This window comes from Anolis sagrei, chromosome 6 (genome assembly GCF_037176765.1).
Source record: "Anolis sagrei isolate rAnoSag1 chromosome 6, rAnoSag1.mat, whole genome shotgun sequence".
Lineage (NCBI taxonomy): Eukaryota > Metazoa > Chordata > Lepidosauria > Squamata > Dactyloidae > Anolis > Anolis sagrei.
In genome coordinates this window covers 25,581,344-25,593,485 of record NC_090026.1, presented here as the reverse complement: position 1 = coordinate 25,593,485, position 12,142 = coordinate 25,581,344, and the positions used below count along the sequence as shown (strand labels likewise).

The 12,142-nt window shown below is 37.9% G+C and overlaps 1 protein-coding gene across 1 annotated transcript; it reads left to right on the top strand.

Annotated features, from left to right (window-relative positions):
* The first annotated feature begins 7,951 nt into the window (after positions 1-7,951).
* LOC132779542 (olfactory receptor 14A16-like) lies at positions 7,952-8,917 on the top strand. Its single transcript, XM_060783227.2, has one exon. It carries the CDS (start codon positions 7,952-7,954, stop codon positions 8,915-8,917), a length of 966 nt encoding a protein of 321 aa, XP_060639210.2.
* Positions 8,918-12,142: the final 3,225 nt, after the last annotated feature.

Here is a 12,142-nt window from a genome sequence, read left to right as displayed (position 1 = left end):
GTTCAACCCCCCCCCCAAATGTTTCAGATTTTTTTTAAAAAACCTGGTTTACTCATGAATTTTAACTGGTTAACCAAATCCCCATGCTAAGTCTATGAGATGCAAAAAATTAAGAGTCCCTCCAGAACTGTAAGCACTATCTCAAGCAAATATTGACAATTTATTCACACTGTCATTACTTGCAGCAATAGCCGATGTAGTGAAACAACCAAGTTGGGTGTGTGTGTGTTGAATGTTCTCATTAAGGAGACCAGACTTGGTGGAGGTGGTTGGCAGGGGTGGAGCTGCAGGCTATTGAAGGCTGCTCTGCCCCCTGCTGTGCTCTTTGCTTCATCGTGAGCTAGGAGGCAGGTTTCAACCCCCCCCCCCCCGCCCCGAAATTTTCAACCCCCCCCCCGGCCCTGGGTATTCCCAGAGTTTTCCGAACTAATTTAGTATGGAAAACTCTGGGAATGGTGTCAGTATTCTGCAGTCCAGAACCAGAAATAGTGGGTTTATCCTGAGCCTTCCAAGAAGGTGCGGAATAAACCCACTATCTAATTAATTCGCTAAAACCAGGATTTTCCTGGTTTGTGGAGAATTAATTCAGGATTCTCTAGGATGTTATCTGTGTTGGAGATTGTAAATGTAAATAAACAGAAGCTTTACCACAGTTTCTGAACCAAAACATACCCTGTTGCATAATAATGTGTCACTCAGATTTGTGTAACGAGTAACTTTTTATTCCAGTTCGAAAGATCAAACAGAGCAACAATACAAACAGCAGTCTCTCTGAATTCTTACAGAGAACAGAGGGAATAAACAATACTTTTAAACAGTCTTTAAAATATGCTTAATTCCTTAGAAATTATCAGGCTTCAGAGAGTTGGCAGCTATTCCTTGCTGTTTCCAGTCAGTGCTCTATTCACTCTCCAGGGTGAAAGTGGCAGTTAAAACCGTTTGTCTCAGCAGCAAGCCAGAGGCAGTAGCCAATCAGAATTCTGGCTCCTGGCATGTTCAGCCAATCAGCTGCCAACACATGCCTTTCCAGTCAGCCCATTACATCATGGTGCCTTTTTACAAATCCCCACAATCTGGACAGGCCCTTCTTTATTGCGGGAGTTACTGCAATAAAGGGGCTGTCTGCTTGTGCCTCTAAGGTTTACATTTTCATTGCTGAAAGCTTTAGTATTCTAATATTTTTGTTTTTAAAGGAGGAAATATAAGCATGCAGCCGCTGTAATTCGTACCTTTTTGGGGGGTTTCAGGGTTTTGAAAATTAAGGTGTGCATTAGACTTGAGTAATACAGATATATGTGATAATAACACAGCAGGCAAGTAAAGTAATTTCAGCAAATTTCTTGTCATCTCCTTCTTTGGTCTTGCCTTCAATACCTGGTTGAGTATCTTCTCCTCATCCTTTATTTTCCTTTTTCTTATCTCCTCTTCTGACAACTCTTTTGCTGACAGCTCCTGGCTAAATGACTCCTCAATTTGCTTTTTCTCTTCTTATTCCTATCAGCATATTTTAGCAACACTAATCTTTAGTATTTCTTTCCAGTTCACCTCCATGGTGAATTCCAGGTATCTTTAGTGACAATCAAGCCAAATGTAATGATATGGAACTTCCAGTATGAATCTTCTTGGAAGAAGAAATATTCAATGAATGGCATGTTGGATGTCCTAAGAGGTTAGGTTGGCAGATTTGATTTTTGTCACTATTTTACCTTTGACTGTATAATCTTAATGTAAAATTATCTCCCCAACAAACTCCAGCCACCATCCCTAATTCTGCACATGCAGTTTTCTCATCCAGGGAATATAAACTAACTATGGAACATTGCACCATTAGGTCTTCCACTTTATCCCACTTAAATTAAACCTTAGAGACAATGAGAATGATGCAAAGACCTTTTGAAACGTATTTCTGCTTCCGTGATGTCCCTTGGCTCTTCAAACATCCAGTAACCTTGGAGCATAAATGCTGTATATAACAATTTCTCTACCTGTTCATCTTCTTTTTTGAACAAGATATCTGAAGATTATCTGAAGGAAGTAGCACGGGTGAGTAACTAGATATGTACAATTTTGGACAGTGCAGCAGTTTGGAGCTTCTTCAAGGAAAGGGTAGATGTTAATACCTGCACAAGATGGCTCTTTCATTGTTGTATGCTTGATATTTCAGTACTGGGGAGAGGTTTAAAAAGATGTATTGTCGAAGGCTTTCATGGCCGGAATCACTCAGTTCTTGTGGGTTTTTTCGGGCTATATTAAAACAGCAGAGAGAAAAACAGGCAGGGACATCTAAGCACCTTTCATTAAGAGTTTGCTCCAGGCACAGTCAGCCCATTGTATGCTAATCAAGGTGGTCAGTTGAAAAGATTCACACCTAGCCCAACTTACAAAAGCCTTTTGTCTCACCCTGGTCAGTCCACAGATATATAAACCCCTTTTTCCCAGCTCCAGCAGACCTCTGAGGAAGCCTGCCATAGATGCAGGCGAAACGTCAGGAGAAATGCCTCTAGAACATGGCCATATAGCCCGAAAAAACCCACAAGAACTGAGTTTAAAAAGATTATGAGATAGAAGAGGTCAGCTATCCATCTACAATTAAATTAAGAAGCAATGTGATATAACAACATTTGGTTTAAAGCTATTTATTTCAAATACTTACTTAGTGATTATTTAATATGTTAGGATTTGTTTCTCAGATTTGGGTTATAAAACATTATTAGTTTAACAAAGAATTGTAATTCACTTTACATTACGATGCAAAAGTACTTTCTAAAGCTTGACACTAGAGAACAAACAAAATAAAAAAATAAGCATACATGAAGCCATAGCATCAGAAACCGGTTAGCTATTAAACTAATACTAGAAAAGCTTTAAACTTCAATATTATCATGACATTGTTTTCAGATCTTCGCAATTGTACAGTTATAGAAATTGGTCATAGAATAGTAATTGATACTATTCTGTTACCATTCACAGAGGTACAATTAGTATGATATCCATGTAAACCAGAGATCCTCAAACTTTTTAATCAGAGAACTGGTTCATGGCCCATCAGTCTGTTTCTGGAGGGGGGAGGGCAGACTATAGAGGAATAAAACATGAACACATTCCTATGAATATATTCTTTGTAGTGCAAAAAATTATGAAAACACAATACAATACTGAAAATTAAGTACAATTTTAACAAACAAAAACTCACCAGTCTTTCAATGAGAAATGTGGCCCTGCTTTTATCTGATGAAACAATCAAGTTCATTAGGATTGTCATTGTGGTGTGCCTTCAAGTCATTTCAGACTTAGGGCAACAGTAAATCTAAATTTTAGGGCGGGTGTGGGTAAATGACCTTGGAGGGCCACATCTGACCACTGGACTTAGTTTGGGGACCCCTTATCTAAACATTCTTGATAACTTTATGTTTCACATTTGGTAGTTTAAAATACATAATTTTAATTAAATGTGAACACAACATGGAACACCTGCTGGAGAAATGGTAATCTCTGTTCTCTGTTCTTCCTGATTTGATATAAGAAGGAAAGGAAAGTTACACCACACAGATAACCAGACTACACATGGCAAATTGATTACTAATAGCACAAGCTAGTACAAATCAGGATTTCTTACTAGCAGGAAATTGGAATTACAGTCTTTTAATTATAGTATGGATGTTGCTCCCTCCTCTGTTTGACTGAACTTCCCTTCCCTGTGACACATGAGCACCCCTATTCCTGCCTTCGGATTCCCTTCCCTTTAATTCCATAAATTGTGTTGGGTTTTAATGTAATCCCCTATCTGGCTTTTAGATTAGAGTCTTAAGTTAATTATCTAAGGTCCTAAAAGTATATGCTTATTTTAAATGTTTAAATCTCTCAAGCCTTAATTCTGATGTGCTTGTACGGGACTATGTTCTAGGCCTGGGTAACAACGCAAAAATTTGTTTCTAAAATCGATTTGTAATTGGGGGTTTTTTTTGTTTCGATATTTAAAATAATTACAAAATTTTCCAAAAAAAAAGTTCGGTATTTACGAAATTTTGTAAATATTTACAAAACATTTTGTAAAGATGGCGCCCTTTTTTTTCCAATATTTTTTAAATATTTTTTAAATTTAATTATTAATTTAGTAGAATAGGGAGGAGAAATTAAAATTATTATTAAGGAGGGAAGGCAGGCACTCACTCTGGCGGGCCCTCTCGCTCGACGCTCGCTCGCTGCTCGCTCGCCCCTCTCACTCGCCGCTCGCTCGCCCCTCTCGCTCGCCCTCTCGCTCGCTTGCTCAGCCGGCGCCGAGAAAGGAGAGCTCCCAGCAAGCATTGGCAGGCGGCCATCTTACGTATTTCCGAAATGGACGGAAATACAAAATTTTTTGGCGCCTGCCATTTCGATATTTAAAAACACTTCCAGGTTAAAAAAAAAGTTTTGTAATCGTTTCGTAATTCAAAAATTAACGAATTTTTTAACGAATTACGACTTAACGAAACGAATTGACCAGCCCTACTATGTTCCTCTTCACTCAAACTGATCTTTGACTGTACTAAAGTGAAGAAACGAACATACTCTATGACTTTGTGATGGGAGTGATCTATACAGGATTATTCTCCAAAATACTAAAACAGTGGCCCTTAGACAACCATTCTATGGGTGTTTAGTATTAAGGCTTGAACTAGTAGAGAGGTTTTAGCAATGTAAGTCCATTTGATTTTTACATTATCCATTCTAAGTATAACTAAATCTAGTATAAATGTCTTTTCTTTATAATTAGTTCATCAGTAGTTTTAAAAGCCATCTTTGCTCAAGGTGCAATCTATTCATGGCATCAAGTTCCTTTTTTCAGCTATAGACACTCAGAGATTATGTTTGTGTCTAGGATGGGGGGAACTGTGGACGTTCTCTAAACTCTATGGAGTCTGTGTAATTCAGCAGAGGCTCTTAGGAATTATACACTGGGTTGTTGTAGGTTTTTTCGGGCTATATATCTGTGGAATGACCAGGGTGGAACAAAAGACTCTTGTCTGCTGGAGCTAGGTGTGAATGTTTCAACTGACCACCTTGATTAGCATATAATGGCCTGATAGTGCCTTGAGCAAACTTTTGTTGAGAGATGATTAGATGTCCCTGTTTGTTTCCTCTACACAGAGGTAGTGAGCTTCCAACAGACCTCACTACCTCTGAGGATGCTTGCCATAGATGCAGGTGAAACATCAGGAGAGAATGCCTCTAAACCATTGCCATATAGCCCGAAAAAACCTACAACAACCCAGTGATTCCGGCCATGAAAGCCTTCGACAATACGTTGAATTATATACTGATACACAGGAGACTCCAAATATCAGGAATGCATGTTAAAACGCTTTATTAAAATACTAGCACAATCTCTTTTAACCTAAAAAAAATTCAAAATAAAATTTCAGAGGTTCTCATAAGAATGACAACATACTGAGTCATCAGTACAACACATGCATTGAATAGTTAACATAAAAGATGCTTGTTAATATATGTCTCATTATGAAACTGACACATGAAATAAAATGAACAAATATCTCACAGTACTCCAGGGCCGTAGCCAGAAAAAAAATTTGGGAGGGGTTGAAAATTTTGCGAGGGAGGGGGTTGAAAGTTTTGCGGGGGGGGGGGGGGTTGAAACCTGCCTCCTAGCTCACACTGAAGCAAAGAGCACAGCAGGAGGCAGAGCAGCCTTCAATAGCCTGCAGCTCTGCCCCTGTCAACCACCTCCACCAAGTCTGGCCTCCTTAATGAGAGCATTCAAAACAAATACATCCAACTTGGTTCTTGTGGGTTTTTTCGGGCTATATGGCCATGTTCTAGAGGCATTTCTCCTGACATTTCGACTGCATCTATGGCAAGCATCCTCAGAGGTGACCTCACCTCTGAGGATGCTTGCCATAGATGCAGGCGAAACATCAGGAGAAATGCCTCTAGATCATGGCCATATAGCCCGAAAAAACCCACAGGAACTTAGTGATTCCAGCCATGAAAGCCTTCGACAACACCCAACTTGGTTGCTTTACTACATCGGCTATTCCTGCAAGTAATGACAGTAAGAATAAATTGTCAACATTTGCTTGAGATAGTGCTTGCAGTTCTGGAGGGACTCTTAATTTTTTGCATCTCATAGACTTAGCATGGGGATTTGGTTAACCAGTTAAAATTCATGAGTTAACCAGGTTTTTTAAAAAATCTGAAACATTTCGGGGGGGGGGGAGGTTTGAACCCCTAAAACCACCCCCTCGCTACAGGCCTGCAGTACTCAATACAATAAACCAAATTATGTTAAGTGTTTGTATAATAAGATTCTCTTGATAATTATACTGCTACCTAAAAACAATCTGCCTTCAGGATTGGCCATGAAAATTTGTCTGTTCTCTTTATAAGGTCTTTTGCTTTCTCTTCAAAGGAGTTCTGGTGTCTCACCAAAGCACAAATCTCAGGATTCCATAGCATTGAGTCATGGCAGCTAAAGCGGTATCAAACTACATTATTCTATTGTGTAGATGCACCCAAAAAAGTAATGTTTAGATTAAACCATAAAATACTTTGAACCAAGAAAAATGGTAGTGTAGTTGATACAATGAGAGGAAAACCAGATCAGGCAGTCTAAAACAGAAGAAGCTTTTTCGTGGAGTGATACTAATACTTGATTAGGCAGCACAAATGTTTTTGTTGTGATGTTAATGTCATTGAATCGGTAAATATGCTATTTGATTTTACTGGTTTTAAGCAAAGTAAGATAGGATCATAAATGAGTTATTAGCATTGGTAAATAAGAGTTTTTGATCTCTGAGGAGAAAGTAGGAGGATATTTCCATTTGGCGCACACACACACACACACACAGAGGCACTCCATGCAGTCATGTCGGCCACATGACCTTGGAGGTGTCTACAGACAACGTCGGCTCTTCGGCTTAGAAATGGAGATGAGCATCACAACCCAGAGTCGGACATGACTGGACTTAATGTCAGGGGAAAACCTTTGCCTTTACCATATATATGGATCTGGAAACCTGGGAAAACTATGGAACCAAAGACTAATAAAAACATGCTCCTATGATTTAAAAAAATGGTATAAAACAATGTACCAATGTATATAGCACCACAAAACCTAGCAAAATGCTACTCAAATGTCCAAGATAAGTGTGGGAAATGTGAAGATCATGCAGGAACTTTTTTCCACATGTAGTAGATTTGTAAAATAGCGAAAAATTAATGGAAAGCAATACAAGAAATATTCGTCCGAAACGAGTTTTGAAACTGTTTTTTTATCAACCAAGCCTAGTCCTTAGTAAGCTCAGGTTACTTCTTAGTAAGCTCAGGTAAGCTTCTTCTTCTTTCCTTTTTTTTTATTATTTTTGCCTTCTTTCTAATTTCATTTGCAGTAGTATGTCCTCAGGCTATCCCCATACCCTACTTTATATACTGTAAATATTAGAATTTCGAGTTCTTAATTAATAATAATATATTTTAAAAAAATAATTGCACAATTCACATGCAATGAAATTGTATTTTTTTAAAATTTGGAAATTTAACATAATATCTCAATTTATTCTAAACCACCACCAATACACAATAATGTATAATAACATCTAATGAGACATCTCTGGTTGCATTTTTTCCACAGTGGCAAATTTCATTTGACAAATTTCCAATCAAAGTGTAATTTCTAGTTTTCTTCTCATGATTTTACTTTTTGTTTCCTAGTCTTTCATATCCATCAAGTTTTATTTTATTTTCCTGGAGCTCTGGAGGAGCTTCAGGTTGAGAAACACAGGTTGAGAAACACTGTCTTACATGGTCTGTCCTTCAAAAGGCAGAAAACTTCAAAAAGCATTCTGTTTTTTCTTACTGATCTGGGTAAAGAAATGGGAATAATTTTGTTGTTCTTGTTTTCTTTTAATATATGTATTTCTTTATCTTTTCAGAGAATATTTCCAGCAAGGAAATAATGGAAAACCAGTCTACAGTGAATGAATTCATTCTGTTGGCATTTTCTGAAATCAGAGAGCAACAGATTTTACATTTTTTGGTGTTTCTGACCATTTATTTGGTAGCATTGATGGGAAACATTCTTGTTATACTAACTATAGCCCATGATCATAATCTGCATACTCCCATGTATTTCTTTCTAGCCAATTTGTCATTGATAGATGTTTGCTACATCTCCGTGACAGTTCCTAAATCTATGACTATATCATTGACAAATAACAGAAGAATTTCCTTCTCAGGATGTGTTTCCCAAGTGTTTCTAATTATGACATTTGCAGGGACAGAGCTGTCCTTACTTACTGTTATGGCATACGACCGCTATGTGGCGATCTGCCTCCCATTACAATATATGAAGATCATGAATTGGAATGCCTGTTTCCAAATGGCAGCTGCCTCTTGGATCATTTCTATAGTTCATGCAATAGTGGAGACTATATCAACATTCAGGTTACATTTTTGCACTTCTCATGTTCAACAATTTTTCTGTGAAATCCCAAAATTATGGAAGATTTCATGCACAGATACAATGTTCAATTTATGGCTTGTTGTTGCTGTTGTATTAACGGCTGATGTTTGTTGTCTTTCTATAATAGTAAAATCTTATGGGTTCATATTCTCAACAGTATACAAGATTAAATCATCCCAGGGACGGCGCAAAGTCTTCTCCACTTGCATTCCACACTTGACTGTCTTCTCTTTATTTCTTTCAACATCTGTCTTCTCATACATTAGACCACAGGCCTTCTCCTCAACTTCTTTAGGTTTGTTTTCTGCAGTCTTGTACACTGTTCTGCCACCAATAATGAATCCCATCATTTATAGTTTGAGAAACAACGATATCCATCAGGCTGCATGGAAGATGTCAAATAAGTGGTTTCAATTTCACAGGGTCATTTCAAACACCAGTCCCAAGTTTTCAGAATAGAAAAAGCAATGTCATGATTGGCCAGTTTTATAACAGCAGGAATGGAATAATATATATATATATATATATATATATATTTAAAAATATATTTATTTTTCAACATTTTCAAAAGATTACAGTGAAAATGGGGGAACAATGTGCTTGCTATAGAAAGGAAGGAAAAGAAAGGAGAGAGCAAGAAGAGAAGAAAAAAAGAAAAAAGAAAAAAAAGAAGGGGAAGGGGGGGTGATGACTTCCGGTTCAGTCCACAGGGATGTAAACAGTAGGCCTGGGTAACAACGGAAAAATTTGTTTCTAAAATCGATTTGTATTTGGGTTTTTTTTTTTGTTTCGATATTTAAAATAATTACAAAATTTTCCTTTTAAAAAGTTCGATATTTACAAAATTTCGTAAATGTGAAAAAAATTACAAAACATTAACGAATTGATTTCCGAAACAATAACGAATCGATTCGTTAATGGCGGACGCAACCGCAAAATACGCTAAAAAACCTCCAAAAACTTCTGAAGCTTCCCTCTCCCTCTGTTGTTGACTGTTGGTGTGATATTATATTTTTTTTTCACTAATTAAACAAAAAACTTGCCCCAGACATGCGGAAATAATAACAAAACGACCTCAGAACAATAACGAAACGAATACAATAACGAAATACTAAGCATTTACAAAACGTGTTTAAAAATTCGTTTTTTTTAAAAAAAAAATGCTCCAGAATGGTTCATTATCATTTTGTAATTGAAAAAATTAACGAATTATTAACGAATTATGAATTAACGAAACGAAACCGCCCAGCCCTAGTAAACAGTTGTATCCAATTACTTTTCCACATTGTAACTTAGTTACTTTTCTCTATCTTAGTTGGTATATCCTTCATCCTTAGAGTTGGATTTGCATATCTTCCTGCATAAACCTTCTCAGAGGCTCCCAATTCGTCTGTTTGTTCTTATTTTTATTGTCAACGTATTGTGATAAGTTGTCCATGATCATATATGGAATGACAATATTGAGTGGTTGAGGATGCTCGGAACAGCAGGGAGCATTCGGGCTCTGACAAATTACACAGAGTCTGTAACCTTCATTTTGCCAAACTAGTGAGTACTGCTACCAACGTTGTAGTCTTCCCCAATGGGTGCAGGTTTTTGCATGTTCCCAAGGGCCCATCCCGACAGGCCCAAAATGCAGGACCTCTCCGGGTTTTTACCAGGGGAATCCAAATGATGCCCCCAGTAAAAATGAATTAATTAAATGCCCCATTAGATCTGGGCCTTCCTGAAAGGCCCAGATTTAATGGAGTATTAGGCCTGTGGGGACTCACCTCCAGATAGTCCTGGCACTACCCAGGGATGAGTCTCCATTTGCCATCCTGAACCTTTTGGGATCCTGGAGCCCAAAGGTCCTGAAATGCACCCAACCCCTCCCCCCCCAAATCCCCATTTCTCCCTAAAAAGTTAAAAAAAATGTACTTGGTTGACATTATAGTCCTTCTTGCACCCCCCCCCCCCACCCCTGGCATGAAGAACTGCTTCAGCCAACCAAGTTTTCTGCCATGACATTTCCTCACACCAGGAAGGAGTGAGAAGAACTCTAATAGCAGCTATGAAAGTTTTCTCTATGTTTTAATGGTTATTTTGGGGAGCTTCAGGATAGTAATCAGGATGTCACGTAGCCACACACACCACCAGGAAAGCCTGGGTTTTTGAGGGCAGTGGGGATTCAAACCCATGTTGAAGTGGATTTTTAAACCCATTTCAGAGTCGCTGTAAGTCCTGCCCGGAAGCACCCTATGAAACAAAGTAGAATTATTCCCACTGAGCAAACATTAAATTTAAGTGCCGTGCACAACGAGAATAAAAAGGTCTCCCATCATCTATCCTGAGAAACAGTGCTTTAGAAGATATGGCAAGAAGGAACTGAGGATCTGGGCACATTTTGCATTCTCCATGTGTGCTGCATATATGTTCATCTACTTGGGATCTGAATTTCAATATAACTTGATTTCCAAGGCTTTAGCCTCTGTAGTCTTTTCCCCCATTTTTCTCCCTTATCATCTATTGAATTAGAGCCATATTTCCTTTATACATGTTATGTATGTTTTCCATGGAAGAACTAAATAAATGTATACTTATCTGTACAGGTTTTCACTTATATTGTTACCAAAAAAAGTGTAATTTCCACATGATGAGGCAAGGATTCTGTGGTTAGAGAGCAAACTGGACTGGATTTGTGATTCAATTTTTAATAGTGTTATTCATTCATTCATCGATATTTCATCTCTTTCCCAATAATGGGACTCATAGCAACTAAGAATAATAATAATTGATTATTATATAATTATAATTATCTGCATTAAAAAGGGCTTAGACACCCTCTTAGTGACTCATCAATATTTGTAACAGGCTGCCACTGTGCATTGCTGCTCCCTAGACAGTGTCCTTGGACAAATGAACAATAATTGTCTGTAAGACCCAAATAATAGCACTTTACTGTTGAAGAGCTTGATAAATAGAGGGAAAACACTATTTACTTTTATAAAAAATCTGCTGACATACACTAAATCAATATTTTATTGTAGGGAAGGCACAGACTCTCAGTCCCTATAAACTTTGCAATAGCTTTTTCTTAGGGCCAGCATAAGGTGGAAGCGATAAATTGGACAAAAGTCTCTACTCCAAACAATTTGATTCACATCCTGGCTCAAAGATAATTCTATATAGGAACCCTACCTATGTAAGGATAATAATCTTTCCCCTACTTGATACACCTGCCTTTCTTTCTCCACCCCTTATATTTCCTGTACTAACACTATTCTTTTGTATAATCTATGCACATAATAAAAGTGAACAATGTGTACATGGCAGAGGTATCCACTTACACACACAGCCTTTCACTTCCACAAACAGGCTATAGTTTCAAGTGCTGAGAAGTCTCCAAAGGCACATTCTCAACTGACATTGCAGGTTATAGAGAACACCATGAACATGTAACTCAAACACTGCTAATGTACTCCCCAAACACTATGACCCACCACCCAAGGAATGCTTTCATTTGAGGAGAATTTCATTGTAGATTTGATGGGTTTCCTTCACCACAGGCAGGCATCCCACGATTCCTTGTTTTGAATTTGACTGATCCAGCCCACTGCCTCTCATTAATTCTTTCCTACCCTTTCCTATGGCACACAGCAAACACAGAGGAATTGATCAGCAACTAAACACACTGGAGGAATT

Coding starts and splice junctions, on each gene's coding strand:
- LOC132779542 (XM_060783227.2), top strand. CDS start 7,952: ATGGAAAACCAGTCTACAGTGAATGAATTCATTCTGTTGGCATTTTCT.